The 15,200-nt window shown below is 49.6% G+C and overlaps 1 protein-coding gene across 1 annotated transcript in view; it reads right to left on the minus strand.

Moving 5' to 3' along the window:
• Positions 1–925: 925 nt before the first annotated feature.
• LOC128302160 (mucin-5AC) overlaps positions 926–15,200 on the minus strand; it is a 39,136-nt gene continuing 24,861 nt past the window's right edge. The window contains exons 3-8 of the mRNA XM_053038911.1: positions 9,900–11,571; positions 9,265–9,394; positions 8,971–9,201; positions 5,124–8,902; positions 4,824–5,047; positions 926–4,742 (exon numbers count right to left, since the gene is read on the minus strand). Of these exons, the coding sequence (XP_052894871.1) occupies positions 1,873–4,742; positions 4,824–5,047; positions 5,124–8,902; positions 8,971–9,201; positions 9,265–9,394; positions 9,900–11,571 (8,906 nt within the window). The 3' untranslated portion in view covers positions 926–1,872. The remainder of the gene's footprint in view (positions 4,743–4,823; positions 5,048–5,123; positions 8,903–8,970; positions 9,202–9,264; positions 9,395–9,899; positions 11,572–15,200) is intronic.

The following is a 15,200-nucleotide window of genomic DNA, read 5'->3' on the forward strand; positions in this document are numbered from 1 at the left end:
TAATGTTTGCTGCACTCGGAATCAATCTATCTGTCGGCTCGCTTTTGTCTGTTCCAGCATTATTGATTCTTTTCGTCCTTAAACTACCATGTATATGACTGTACGTATGTTATCATCATGCTACGCGCGTGTGTGAGTTTGTATGTAAAAATCAATTAGTACATCCTCTTCTTAGTCTATCTTGTTCTTATCCCCTATATATATATATCATTTTGTTCCATTCATTTCCACAGTTTGACACGTTTTTGTTATACGTTTATCGCTTGTTTTCTAGCATTTCGCATTCCTAGATTGCTCTAGACTGGGGTTGCGTTACACTATTTGCTTATCGCTTAACTAATGAAACAGGTTTGATATTACGTTTAGCATTAATATGGCGTGTGTAGCAATAATCCCGATATACCCAAGAAGCAGACGACCAACTAGATTAAACCCAACAGCACAGCACAGCACCGGGCACTTGAAAGCGCACAGCTCTAAAGGAAAGGGAAATCCAATTCAAACATCTCAGTATCCTTCGCTTTTCCTGTCAAAAAACGAGGGTAAACAAACAAGTAACCATGAATTGCACAACGTGCGTGGAAGACAAATAAGACGAAGAATTGGAAGAAGCTCCCGTAATTGCCGGCACTCTAAACGGAAAAGCGCGCGTAAAATATAACAGCTGATCGTTTGTATTTTCTTTGTTGTTTTGTTGCCTGGTCATTCAATGGTTTGATATGCAATACGAGACGTGTCCACCCGGTGGATTGGCCTGAAATTGTTGGTGGTGGTGATGGATGTGTTTTCCTCACGCTTGACGGCGTGTGAAAAGGGAACTACAAAACTACAAGCAAACTGTCGTAAGTTTGGTCTTCATCAACCGGTAGTACAAAAATTAAAATCGCTCATCACAGCGTGAGTGAGCGGCACGCAAAAAACAGTATGCCCATATAAAAATAGATGTATATAATTGATACATACAATTTGTGTATAAAGTTTAGGTAATACGTAGACGTTGTTATATGCGTATATAGTACTGGTTATCGCTTCATTTACGGGAACAGTCATCCAGAACCTCAATAATGCTCTATGGCTATTCGTGTGATCAAATGATTCAAGAAAATATACGTCTTGGTCTGCAATTTCTGTGGTGATTTGTGAGCTCTTCACAGCTTTTCTGTCCTACACGTGAATACTCTTTTGTCAGGTTCGTTTAGGTTCATAAGTTAAAAACGGACGCTCATTAACCGGTACTCTATTATCTCCCTCTCTCGTACTACACCGAAAAGAGTTCCGCTTTCAATTCTACCTTAACCAATCCTAGAAACGATATGCTTCACTTTATCTTCATTTTTCATTCGGCATGGACCACTCACGCTGCGGACTTCCTCAACATCCAAACCAGGCCCTGAACAGCGACGCTAGATTCAATTCACTGTATCGTTTGAGTACGATATTGGTTCTTTCTTCTACGTATGTTTGCTTGAATGTTTCTTATGCAATGAGCTTACGACACGCACTGTCCCATCCTCTCGGAACATGGAACGCACGTACGTACTACTAACGGTATATCTTCTATCACACCTCGTTCTCTTTTGGAACCGATCTTTGTTTGGCTGTGGTAGTATTATTCTGTTATTGTTATACTTCTTTAAATCTATTCGACAACGGGTTGATCAAATCAAGGTGTCCGATCCGATAAAGAACGTTAAATTATTGTAAATTAGCAAATAAAATCCACTTCATGGCTTGCTTGGCACAACGCTACGCTAATCGAACTAAAACTCCATCACGGTTCACCATCACCAAACATCATCTTGTCGTGCTGGTGGTGCGGGTATTAGTAGTAATATTAACTGCTATTCATCGCCTTCTTGGATAATGGATGTATTAGCAGTTGCTGCTCGCAGCCCCTTCTACCGATAGGCAATGTTTCGAAGCTGCAGGTGGTGCGGATTGGTTAGGATTCACTGAAGTTCCTTCCAATTCGGCCACATACCGGGCACGCTTTGCTTCGGTATCATCCGAACCCGTTGCATCATCAGATTTTCGCTTCACGTTGTTATTAATGTTCCGCTGTTGATCTTCATCGCGATCAACTTCAGCATTTATCCCATTCACTATTATCGGCGGTTGGGAAGCGTCCTCTTCGTTGTCCTCGCAGCTATCGGTTTCGTTGCCACTAGTTCCACCGGCAGTGCCGGCACCGCCACTACTACTAGAAGAACTGCTGCTACTGCTGCTGCTGCTACTACTACTGTGGGTACCGTTGCCTCCACCAGGCAGTACTTTTGCAGGATCTTTGACATTGAGGCGCGTTGCAAGCCGCTTTAAGCTGGACAGCGAATTCTCACAATCTGACGTATCGATCTCGGTGAGATTTGTACCGGATCGTTCAATCTCGGTGTATGTTCCAAACGGCAGCTTCCCCAGACACTCCAGCTTTAGAACGTGCATCTTGGAGCGCAAATGTTTCGCCAGATGGCCGTGAATACGGAAGCCTACCTCACAGTCACGGCAATAGAACGGACGGGGATTGCTGTCCGTCGCTACACCAAACGTCGTCGTCATCGAGACTTTGTTACGGTGCGTTGCCGAGCGTTCGTGCTTTAGGTAGAGCCCTTGTGATCGAAAACTGGTACCACACGGTTCACACCGATACTTTCGCTCCATGTAATGTATGTTCATGTGAATGCTGAGCTGCGACTGTTTGTGGAACTTTTTGTTGCACACCTCACAAACTGGCCGTCCTCCGTCTTCCTGGTGCATTGACGTGAAGGCACTCGGGGGTGTACCGACAAACTCAGCCGCGTTCCCACGTACACCGGTCGTTTTGAAGCCTTCCTCACCAACCACGACTACTTTTCGAGCAGGAGCCACAATGTTGCCAGCAGTACCGACCTCTGAGCCAGCTTGTGGTGCCGCTACAGCGGATGCAACCGGAGCCAGAAGATTTCCGCCCGAAGAGGACTGCTGTTGTTGAGAGGTCGACGAAACTACAGCGGGTACCTGGGCCGCAGACCCTTCCGATCCTCCCACAAGTATCTCTGGCTCAGTTGATACGGCAGCAGGTCCGAGTGTTCCCAATGCACTCTCGCTTTCCGTACGCTTGCGAACGTTCGTTACCGCTTGTGCCAGCTTAAGGTACTCAGAGGCCAACGATTTGGCGCTTTCCGGCACGGAAGAAACGACTGCTTTCGCCGCGTGGGAAGAATTCGTACTGTTGCATCGAGGACGGGAAGTTACCACAGCTTCCGATTCGACAACCGGTTGTGCGCGAGACACATCGAGCTTCAGTGATCCTGCGGCAATTTCGGCCAGCGTGTCCATTGGTGACGCGTTTTCCGATACCAGCGGACAATCGTTGCTCACTATTCGCACAGAACCCATCTTAGAGGGCGCGCTGATCGGAACAATTTCGTTAACTGATTTGTCTTTCTCCAGTTCCACTCCTACAGAAGGACTTTTCGACTCGCGTTTTACGACGGGTTCCACTGCTTGAGGTGAAGACCGGTGTCGTTCGTTCTTTCCGCTAAAGATTCGATAAACACGTTCGGTAGATGTTGTTGCTATTGCAGTGGCTGTTGCACAGGTAGTGTTGCAGGATGCATTAGTTGGTATTGTCGTGGGGCAAGTGGGTGGCATGGTAGCTCCCAAGCTCGGTGGTGGAATAACTGCTGGCGGAGGTATTGCCTTAGCGGCTATGATTGGAACTGCCACGCGTGAAGCAACACTGTACGGTTCTTCTTCGCGACGCTGCGATACAACTTCGCGAACAACAGGATTACAAAGCGGATCCGGAATCTGACTCTCTCTCATCGCAATGCTGCTGCTGGTGTTGGGTTTCATCTGACTTTGCTTGATTCGCGTGTCCTGTAGAGCGCGCTCCTTCAGGTATTCGTGGAAGTATGCATTTTCATCAACACCAGCACCACCGGGTGTAGCGCCGCCGGTCGGTTCGAACGGACCGGTCACTAGCGGAATTTTGTCCGTGTTTGAGACAAGTGTCGTTAGCAAGTTAGCCGCACCGGTTATCGGAGCCAGCACATCCGATACACGTACAATTACCTGCTGGTGCTGTTGATGTAGATGATGTAAGTTGCTCTCGTGATGTGATTGCAGTAGCTGTTCACGATCGTACCGAACATGCGCCGGTGGATGATGCCAACTGTTTGGAGTTGACTGCGATTGTAACGGCGTCACCATGGCGAGTGGTTGCTGAGGTGCACGGTCATACGGACCGTGTTGTACCGAAACGTTTGGTTGCACCGACTGTGGGCGCGTTTTCTTAGTCAGATCAATTGGTCGCGCTGTGTCGTCCTCATCATCCGCATCTCCGGCTTGTGCCGCCGCTTCATCGCTGGCCGATGGAAACGGCCGGTCACCGTCACGACGTCGTTTGCCTACATTCGGATCGGAATAGTATTGCTCGTGTTTCAGCAGGTTAAACTCCAACTTTGGTCCACCACCGTAGGTTATGATGCGCCTCGGTGGATCTGTCTTCGTTGTACTCGATGGTGATTGGGGATGAAGTTTTGGAGAACTAGTAGTGTTGTAACCATGCCTCTGTTGTTGTTCCGGTGTGAGATAAGAATTTATATGTTGCGTTATGTATTCAGCGGCAGCTTCCGGCTCTCCGCCACTACCCGGTGCCCCATGTTGCTGCCCTGTGCTGCTGCATGCCGACGTTGGACGCGTCATCGAAAGGGATAATAATCCTTCGGCAGCCTCGTGCTCCGGTAAACGACTTTTAAGTTCTTCTGAGAAAACGAAAACAACACCGTTAGAAATGATAACGTTCAGGGAGGGCAAGTTTTTGGAGACCTTTTAAAGATACATACCACTGTCATCAGTGTCATCACCATCGGTGTCAGTAGCTGTATCCGAGTCGCCCGGGATTGTTGAAGTTCGCTCGCTTGAAATCGACTGTTGGTCTCCTTCGATGTCGATATCAACGCCATCATCGTCCACATGCACCGGTACCGGATTCAGTCCCAATTCCTTACACTTCTTAAAGTGGCTCTTCGACTTCATGTGTTTCGTCAAGTTTCCTTTCGTTTTAAAGCTAGCAAATAAAAGAGATATGTTAGACTGAATCAAACGAAATACCAGATTGGCTGTGGATTATTGCTTCTACTTACTGGAAGCTGCAGTACTGGCACGAGTACGGTCGAACGTCAGTATGCGTGCGGATATGCTTCTTTAGCATCGAAGGTTTCTTGCACCGTATACCACATTCGTTGCATACGTACTTTCCACGACCTCGTCCTCGCACGTACGTGTACTCTTCGGTGCTCTCGAAACCTCCGGAGAGCGCTCTCTCTGCTGAAGCACTGCGTGACGGATGCCGGGACAGTGATCCTCCCATTCCGGCAGTATCACCACCGATGAGGAATTCCGACTGTTTCGACTTTTCACTGTACGGCGACAGAGAGCGGCGCTGATGATCGAAAGTACCGATGCTAGACACCGTCGTAGGAGGCATAGAGTTGGTCGGTTGTTGCGATGCTAGCGATGCCAGCACATAGGCCGGTGGACAGGGTACGTTTGATTTCACCTCAACCGGACTAACACGAACTTTGAACTCGCAAGACGACGATGACGGAGACGCGGAGGAGGTGGATTCTTCCCTATATCTTCCACTACCGGTACTACTACTACTGTTGACGACAGTCAGAGGGATTGTCTTAGAGCCGGCAATGGCGTACCGTCGATCACGATGTTGGTTTGAGTCATACAGTGACAGTACAGTAACTTGCTTTAGCCCAAGTGGATGTGGATCATTCTCCGGATGCACCTGCCAATTGCTGTACATGGAGAGTTGCTTCGACGTCTGGCAATAGAATGGCTGAGTCTTATTGACAGTACAGTAAAACGGTTTCGTACTCGATTTCAATCCGATGTTCGTGTACGCGTGCCCGTTAAAGTAAAGCTCACGACAACTCTTTGATGGACGCGGTGTTTCGGGAGAGATCAGTGGCATCGTGTTGTTTGTAGGTGTAATACCGTGATGGCGTTTCGGCGTGAACGTCCCTGGCTTTAGTGGCAGCGTATTGGGTCGCAGAAATCGATTCGGTTTTGAAGGTGGAGCTGCTAAATTATCTTGCGCCGAGGACAAATTTGTATCTTGAGAAGCCGACACGGCCGGTGGTGGAGGCGGGGGTGGTGGTTTAATCAAAATATCCGACTTGGCAATCACTGTTTCGAAGTGGAAATGGCGCACTTCGTCCGGTTTCGAAACAAGCGTCATTTCTCGCTTTCGGGGACTTATATTATCTGCCATACGAGTGAAGTTGAAGCTTTTCTTGGGGGCTGGAGGCGAAGGACTGCTGAAATCGAGTGACTGCTGTTTCGCCGGTGACCAAATTTCCGACCGGTTGAGCCCATTCTTGGGAGTTACCGTTTTCTTGGACGGTTCCACGACCACGGGTGGCATTTGTTCACCAGGTGCTACAGTATAAGGGCCTCGAGACCCAACTGTAGCCAGCAAAGAAGAACTAGCTATTTGGTGTGGTTTATAGTGTGGCATCGAGCTAGCGTCAATGTTCAGACCAGTGGCATTGACGCTTGGCCCGGTAGTTCCAGGTACAACGATGGTAAGAAGTGATTGCGTATTCGTACCAGTTTGGCTAGTTCGTGTTGGAGGTATCACATCCATCTGTGGACTGGCGGAGGAAAGTGTATTCGGTCCGGGAATACCTTGAACGAACGGAATCAGCTTACCACCGTGCACTATCTGGGATGCTTGGCCTGGAGCTGGAGCAGCTGGCAACGTTAGCGGATTGTACGCCGTAATGGAATTGATTGGAGGAAAATGGAAGTGTGTTGGGGGAGCTACTACCGGTTTCGGTGCAACGGTTACGATCGTGTTTGATCTTGGACGAACGTTTGGAGGCGATTCTGCGGGTTTTGCAATCTCCATTAACGTTCCACCGGAATGTAGTGTACGACGGAAATGAAGCTCTCGTTGATGAGACTCGTCGTCCTCAACATCCACGCTGCTGTTGTACTGCATGTACGTTCCACCCGAGCCATAACGATGTACATTCATCGGTCCCGTTGCGATGTCAGTTGCCTTCAATTCCCCCTCCCGCGAGCGTTCAACTACTTCCACTTCACCACCAAACAACTGTAGATTGTTACTGGCACAAGAGCCGGAAGCAATCGCCTCGGATGTGGGCGGTTCAGTCATACCCACCCGTGCCCTCTTTGAAGATCCTTCATTCGAATCAGGATTAGAGTTGCTCTTACGCGGCGACTTTCCACTTTCCACTAACCGTGTGTTACCAAGCAATGGTCCTGGAGAGGGCAACGGATTTTGAACCGTGTCGATAACACCGGATGTTTTCGATCCTGATGCGTTAACGACAGTTTGCGATGAAGATGATGACGAAGACGGTGAATCAGCAGCGGTCGGAAGAGAAATATTTTCCGGTTTCACCTTCGGTCGCGTAAGCTGTGATTTGGCAAGCTTCGATAATGAGGATGGATTGCGTCCTGCCGGTGGATTCAGCGAAGAACGGGCTAGATTTTTCAAACTGCTTACGGACCTCGAACGAATGTAGGATGCCGCTGCAGCCGACGGTGAGCCAACGGGGCTGATCGGTGCACTAGAGGAAGCCGATGGACTGTTTAGTGAACTACCGCTGCCCTGACAGTAACAGATCATGTGATACTTAAGCGAATCCACGTCGCGGAACGATACGTTGCACATTTTGCACGTGTACAGATTTTCACCATTCTCACCATCGGGATTCTGTACTACACCGAAACCACGTGAGTTCAACAGTAGATCCTTGATGATGGAGCGTTCCGGATTTTGTGGATGGTTAGCAACGGTTAATGGAGGAGTTGGTGTAGGTGTCGGTCGGTGTGGTCGATCAGCTGAGGTGATCTGATTAGATGGTATTGTGGATACTTGAATGTGCAGTGGCACATGGGGTGGTTGGGATGCAACTGTGCCTACAGCGGCTATTGAAGTCGTGGTAGTACTGCAAGCGGTGGTTAACGGCAGCAGTGCTGCAGAGGTTGAAGAACTGCTCGCAACAACCCCGACTGGTGATGGCTCACGTGTGCGTTTTCGGTATGGAGGCAAGGGATGTTGTTGTTGGATCCCTTCTTGCGATTCTTCCGTTGGTGTAGGTGCCGGGACTGCTACTAGCAAAGACGAAGTAATAGCGGGAGTAGGTGTTGGAATCGAAGCTCTAGCGATGACCTGCACAGATTCAGCTGTGTTTGCTTTGGTAAGATTCAACGGTAGAAAATGAATTGCTCCGTCTCCCATTGAGGAACTATTACTACCGCTTGGCACAACAACGCTTTCTGGCCCATTCGATAGACGGTGAGATTGCTGTAGATGACTTCCCATCACTGGAGGAATGCCACCCAGGGCAATCATTGACCCGGGTGCCGGAACCAATTGCTGTTGCTGTAAGGCAACCAGCGACTTGGGCGTTACTACCGGTTTACTGGTTAAATTTATCACATTTGACTGTGCCTGCTGCTGATGCACGTAATTTATGTATTGATGCTGTTGATGTTGCTGCTGCTGAATATGTAATAAGTGCGGCTGCTGTTGTTGATGAAGCTGTTGTTGCTGTTGCTGGAATTGCAATTGCTGCATCTCTTCGGTTTGCCGCTTGTGGAGCAGAGCATTTGCTAAGCGAGAAGGCGCACTGTCCGGACTAACAGTCGTATGCTGTACACCACCAGCACCACCGACACTGGTATTGAAGTTCGCTGAAACGGAGGCACTCGTTGTTGCAGCTGTGCTTGAACCACTCACTGAAATGCCGCGACTGATTCCTGTTATTTTGTGGTACTTTTTCTGTAGCGGCGCCTCCACCACCTCGACGATGGCTTCATTTTGAGAGATCAGCTTCGAGATGTGCTGCTCAAGTGATTCCACATTTTGACCGTTCTGGAAACGAAAAATGCTCTCTGTTATTTACACCATACTTTACACCTAAATATACTAATGACACTCACCAAATAGTGAGGTACCGTAGGAGTTACGCTGTTAGACGATCCTCCAATAGCCGATGATCCCGCGGGCTGCTGAGCTCCAGCAGTGCTTCCTCCGATCAATCCTGCATGAGGTTTGTTTTCAAAACGGGTATACAATGCAGCATTATGGAATTTGGGTTTATAGGGTTTCTCCATCAGCAACTGCTGGGGTGAGTTTACGCGATCATCCATCGGTGATCCTCGATAGTTCATCTGAAACGTACAATCCACATTATTCCAGATTCCTGTGTGAGGATTGTGAATTAGTGAACTTACTATTTCCGATCCACTGTTACTAAGCTCCTTATCGTCTATATCGGAACCTCCAAGAGAACCGCCGTCCTCGTCCAGCAGGGACAACCCGGAGGTATCTTCTCCTTGGCTTTTGGATGCGTGCGCACGGGAGCTGCAAAACCAAAAGAAGTATAGATTCATATATAGAAATAAATAACAAAAGTTCTATGTTGTCTGGTAAATAAAATAAAATAAATAAAAATTCTATGATGATGATGATTAAACAGTATACGAAACAGAAAAGTATACATGCCGAAGCAAATAATTTTGTCACGAGTTTTTGGATCCCTTGCACCGTCGGTACATATTTCCGACACGAAGTTAAACTCAGCTCAGTTCTCACAGCTGCTGGTACTGCGCTAAACAACACACAACGCTCCACTGATAAGGAAGGAAATGCGTCACGAGAAACGCAATCAAACCGCAAGCCTATGTTAGATCACTCGATGCGAATGGTCTGAGAAGTACACAAGTGTAAGTACCAGCAGTGTACGCCGCCTTTTAACGCTAGGTGCCCGCGCACTACTCCGTACGCTAGATTAACATTTATGCTCGAAAATAAAACCCAACTTTCTAGAAAGGACTTTTGAAATCTTTTCTAGCCCAACGCTACATACCGACGATGTTTGTAGAGATTGCTCTTGGTCTTGAAGGCGATCTCGCACAGGTCGCACTTGAACGGTCGTTCGTTCGTGTGGCGTCGGATGTGTTTCTCCAGCACCGACGGTTTGCTGCAGTTCATCTGACAGTACGGACAGACGTACCGGCCCGTAGGTGTCACGGTGACGGCTGACGGTCCACTGCTGTTCGCAGGCACTGTCGCCGATACGTGGTTGGTACTGATAATGGTCGTGTTGCTGTTGTTGGTGATGGTATTGGTGCTCAGATTGGCATTGGGCACCCCCGTTGGTGGGGACGGAGAACCCGAAGAACCACCGGAAGACGAAGATAGGCCGGGGTGTTGCGATCGAACCGCTGTTGGGACACCACCGTTAGCGTACAGCAGCGCAGAAGGATGCGGATGGTGCTGGGACGCGGCATAGCTCACAACGTACTGGACCGCGGCAGGTTTGTCGACGGCACGATTCGTCAGCGCAGCTATCGATGCGACACCAAAATCACAGTTATCGTCTATTTGGGACGTCGTCGACCCGGACGATGGTACGCGTGCCACCGGCGGAAACAACACGGCACCGTTAGCACTAATGTTACTACCACTCTGGATGCTAAGGTTACTGCTAACACTATTACTATTACTACTGCTGTTTCTGATGTTGTCGTTTGCACTGTTTGCACTGGTAGGAGGATGTCGGAGTTGTTGTTGCTGCGCCGAGGGTGGCCCCTGAGAATGATGGCCAAAGAGCAGCTGATGGTGCGGATGCACGAGCAGCGATTGGGGAGGGAACGAAGCAATGGCAGCCACTCCAGGATGCAGCGATGGATGGAGCTGCTGCTGATATTGCTGCTGTTGTTGCTGGTGATAATCGAAGGTGGCAGTGATACCGATAAGAGCCGCCCCCCTATCAGCCGTCGGTGGTGGCGGTGGACCGAATTTGTCCGAAGGTACACTGGACGAGCCGGGGCGCCCCGGGTGGTGCACAGAGAGCACACGATCACTGCCCTCCGTCGTTACGCCGCTTCGGCTACTGCCCGTCGTCACGGCAGTCACAATTTGCGACGATTCATCACCGACGCAGTCCGCAGCGATTCGCTCCGCTGCTAATGTTACGCTCGCCTCGACGGTACCCAACTCGTACGATCGTACCGACGTCGGCCCGGCTGGGGGAAACGAGTTTGCTGAGCATGTGGACCCCACCAACGGTTGATCTGCTGACGCAACGACATCTACTATTTCGGGCCCCGGACGCCCGTTCGCTGTGATCGTTGCTGTTGTCGTCGGCGTCGATGTGGTCGTGGACGATGTGATTGTAGCCGCCGTCACCGCTTGTTGTTGCTGCTGCTGCTCTTCCTCTTCCGCGAGCGTGGCGCTGGCGATACGCTTGAACTTCTTGTGCAGGTACTTTAGGTTCGTGCTGGAAGCGTTGGTCGTGGAAGTCGGTACTGCCGTTACCCCTACTCCGGCTCCCGTCAGCTGACCCTGCCGTTCTCCGCCACCATCACCATTGGTGCTCAGAGTTGCGTTGGGCAAATACTGCTGCTGTTGGGGCTGCTGTTGCCGCTGACTCACTGACGTCGCTTTGCCTTCGTTGCGGTGGTTTGCTATTTCCATAGCGGGTTTAACGCCACCATTCCCTCCACCTCCTCCACGTCCACCACCACCTGGATCATCTAGAATGATAACATGATAGAGAGAAAACAAAGATCAGTATAATCAGAGCAAGTGCAACTGTTGCAATAGAATCGAAGCAAAAGGAAGATCGCCTCGCCATGCGATCACGAAAGGGCGTCTCTTCAAAGTTGTAGTGCTACTGCGACTACATACAAACAAAAAAGCAGTCGCACGTGTCTCTTTGCGACTTTTAACTATAAGGTGGCATGCAGGTCAGAAACGAGATGCTAATGCTAACCTTTGTCCATACGGTCGCCATACGTACTCGCGTACGGTACCGTTCCAATCCCGAATTCATTGATTAGTGTTTGAGCTTTTACAACGCCCAGTGTGCAGAAGGTTCACTAGTGACCTTTTGTGATTCCGACCTTGCGAACGGAATATGCTGAATAAATGAATTGGAGGCACAGCTAATTTCAACCTATTTAGAAGCATCAGTTTTGTAAACAAAGCAATAATGGATGTGCAGCAGCTTACGGCTCACGGTGTCGCGGTGTAACGCAGTAACGATGGCTTTAAAAGGAGCAAACCACCATCAATCTACGCCAATTGACACCCACCCACCATCCACCAGCAGTGACGCAGCGCATTGCAGGCAGAACTCGGCTTGATTCGTGCACAAGATGCATCCCGATGCGGCACTAGAGCGGAAGGGATTTCTTTCGCACCATGATTTGAATCCATAATGCTTGCCGCAAACAACGCATTTTCAACAGCGGCACAGGGGCCAACACACAGTTCCCCAGTTGTGTTGTTGGTCTCGAAGGGCTGCCACACGAGACGAGGTGGTGATGCATGGTGTGTGAGTGCACTAGAAACTGGTTTAAACGAAACGGGTGGGCTGCCGGGTGTTGCCTCCTGCAGCTGCAGAGGAGCGCCACAAAATATTTGCATGTGTGAGGGTGAGGTCCGGGCATTAGCCCGTTAGACTGGGCGGCTCTTGGTATGTGGCGGCACGAGCAAACTCGTTCTTCTCGTCCAATGTACGTTCTTGCAACCTCTTGAGCCTTAGATCCTACCGAAAAAGTTGGCGAATGTGCAAACGCCTCAAGAAAATCCTTTGCACACTCCGCTTAAACCAGTTCGAATTGGTAATCTCCTGGGCAACCTGCACAAGACTAAACAATGTTGCCCTCACAGTGGCCAGTCGAGAGAGCGAATGAGATAAGAAAACAAATGCGGGACAAAAGTAAAAGTCCACTGTCGATCGTTGTCGTCTTCGGTTTCGTTATCAGCAGTTATCGGATCGGTCCACCGTACATTTCCGCGATCGCGAACGTTCGAACCAAATATCGGGGTGGCTTATGCTTTCGACCTGTTTATTGTTTTACTCTTTTTAAGTCGTGGGATTTCCCTTACGACAACACATTGTGTTTCGAAAAGCTGTGGACTACACGATGTACACGGCAAACGCGACTTCGAGGGGTGTGGAAGATAAGTGACATAGAAAATCCATTTAATCACCGCCGTACCGCGGAATGTTTGACGCGGTACGATTGCATTTCGTGCGTTGATAACACACCAAAACCGTCATTGCCCCCGGTGGCTATCACCCCGGTGTGTTTACATCCCGATCACTCCACCTCCATTCTACCGCATACCGCGATTTTATCTTGGCAAGTCAGGCAAGTGGTCGTGATTCACCATCGCGAAAATCATTGGTTGGATGGAACTCCGTGTGACCGGAACGTTTCCGTTCAATAAACAAAACAAAAAATGCTGGGCGATGTGTCTCGCAATACACCCAACAACACATGCACACTCACACACTTCGGATTCTGTTCTCCGACATCAGCTGCGCAAAATGCAAATCAAGGGAATTACCTCATCCCAAGCTTCTCCACACCATATTGCGCTGACGTCATTCGCACTTGGAACTCGTATTGTGCTCCGATGCTCAGAACATCCGGATGCAAAGGAGGTGTGTATGTGTGTGTGTGCGCAGAGGTGTTCAGAGGTTCAGAGGGGGTCGAGATGACAAGGGACGGTGTGAGCCATCATTGCGTCCGTCTCACTGAGCCGATCAGGTTTAGGTATAACACTTATGCAAGCAATGCAAGACCAGACTTAGACGAACGATCGGCACGGGATCGCAATACGGTACAGGTAATTATTGCTTAACAATTGTTTAGTAGCGACTGCAGCGATGCTGTGATGCGATTAGTTTGAACCAAAACGATCTTTGTCAATGTCACGTTGCATTATACGTTTCATAACTACTTACAATATATCTACGCTTACATAACGCATGCGAGGGTGTACAAACACAATTCCATTTTATTAAAGTGCATCCCAGATAGCTAGAGGAATCGGATGGCTTCCGATGTTTTCTAAGGGTTGATGATGTCAAAAGACAGGGGCGAGTGTTTCGTGCAAGAACGACGGACGGCGTAAAATTCTATTTGCTTCGTTAAACTTCCATTCCTCGTACATGTCGCGGATCGGGCAACGGATCAATTACCGAACCCGCGGCTTCGCTCGATCACCAATTCCACCGACAGGCGACACCAGAAAACATCTGCCTCGGTGTCGCACACACACGCTTGGTGTATGTGTGTAACACATCGCGTGTGCCCGCGCGTCTGATCTGTGTCATGCGTGCAATGGAAAGAGACGCGAAACGGAGAGATTAGGGGATGACCGTCATTTACGGACTCGCGATCGAAACAGTAATTCCAGTCCACCCTCACTCCCACCCCACCTCGTCGGACGTCAGCGTTCCATTATCGACCGATCGAATCGGAGAGCTCACACAGAAGCGTAGTTTCTCGAATAAACAACCCCAAACGCACACATATTAAAACCAACAAAAAAAACACCCTTATACACGTACGTTGGTCAATAGTCAGCACGCGCGATTTCAACCCCGACCTCTCTCGCCACTCTCAACCACTGTCTCTTCTATACATCACGCGAAGGTTGAAGCCGGGCGGGTTGGTCAGGGAAGGTGAACACGCGCTGGGTGGGGAGGGGTGGGTGGATGGTGGTGGTTGTTCTGGTTGACGCAAGCGTTGTGTGTCTCCCACGTCACGTCATCGACGCAAAACAAGCGCGAAATTCACCGCGACAACACACACCGTGCGCCATCCGCTACGGGAACCACTCATCATACACACAAATGCATGCGCCGAGGGTGGAGGGTGGTTTCGTAAAATCGCCAAACGAAACGAACGAACTCAACGCCGTACACAACCCCAAGGCACCCTACAGCTACCCCATGGGTGGCAGGATCGGGTGTTGGGATGCAGGGGAACCAAGGCGAAACGAATTGCCAACAGTGTGCGCCATTCATCGAAAGGCACAAAAGTGGCAAAAAACCGGTGCACACGACGATCATCCGATCGAGCACGGGGTAAAGAGAGAAGACAAAAAAACTTCATCCAACCGTACCGTACCGTAGCGCCAAAGGTTTACCTGTCGTATGAAGTCGGCGACTGGTGGGGCTTGCGTGGGGTGAGAGCCCAACCCTCAAACCCCATCCGATATGTCAGAGCACTGTTATCGCTCGCAAAGCTCGCGGACGGCCGGGTGCTATTTCGAACGCGAAGTCTTCCAACGAAACTGACCAACACTCGAAGGCGCGCGCCGTTGGTTGGGAGAATGACAGGAGTGCGACGTTGCTCCGCGA

This window comes from Anopheles moucheti, chromosome 3 (genome assembly GCF_943734755.1).
Source record: "Anopheles moucheti chromosome 3, idAnoMoucSN_F20_07, whole genome shotgun sequence".
Classification (NCBI taxonomy): Eukaryota; Metazoa; Arthropoda; class Insecta; order Diptera; family Culicidae; genus Anopheles; species Anopheles moucheti.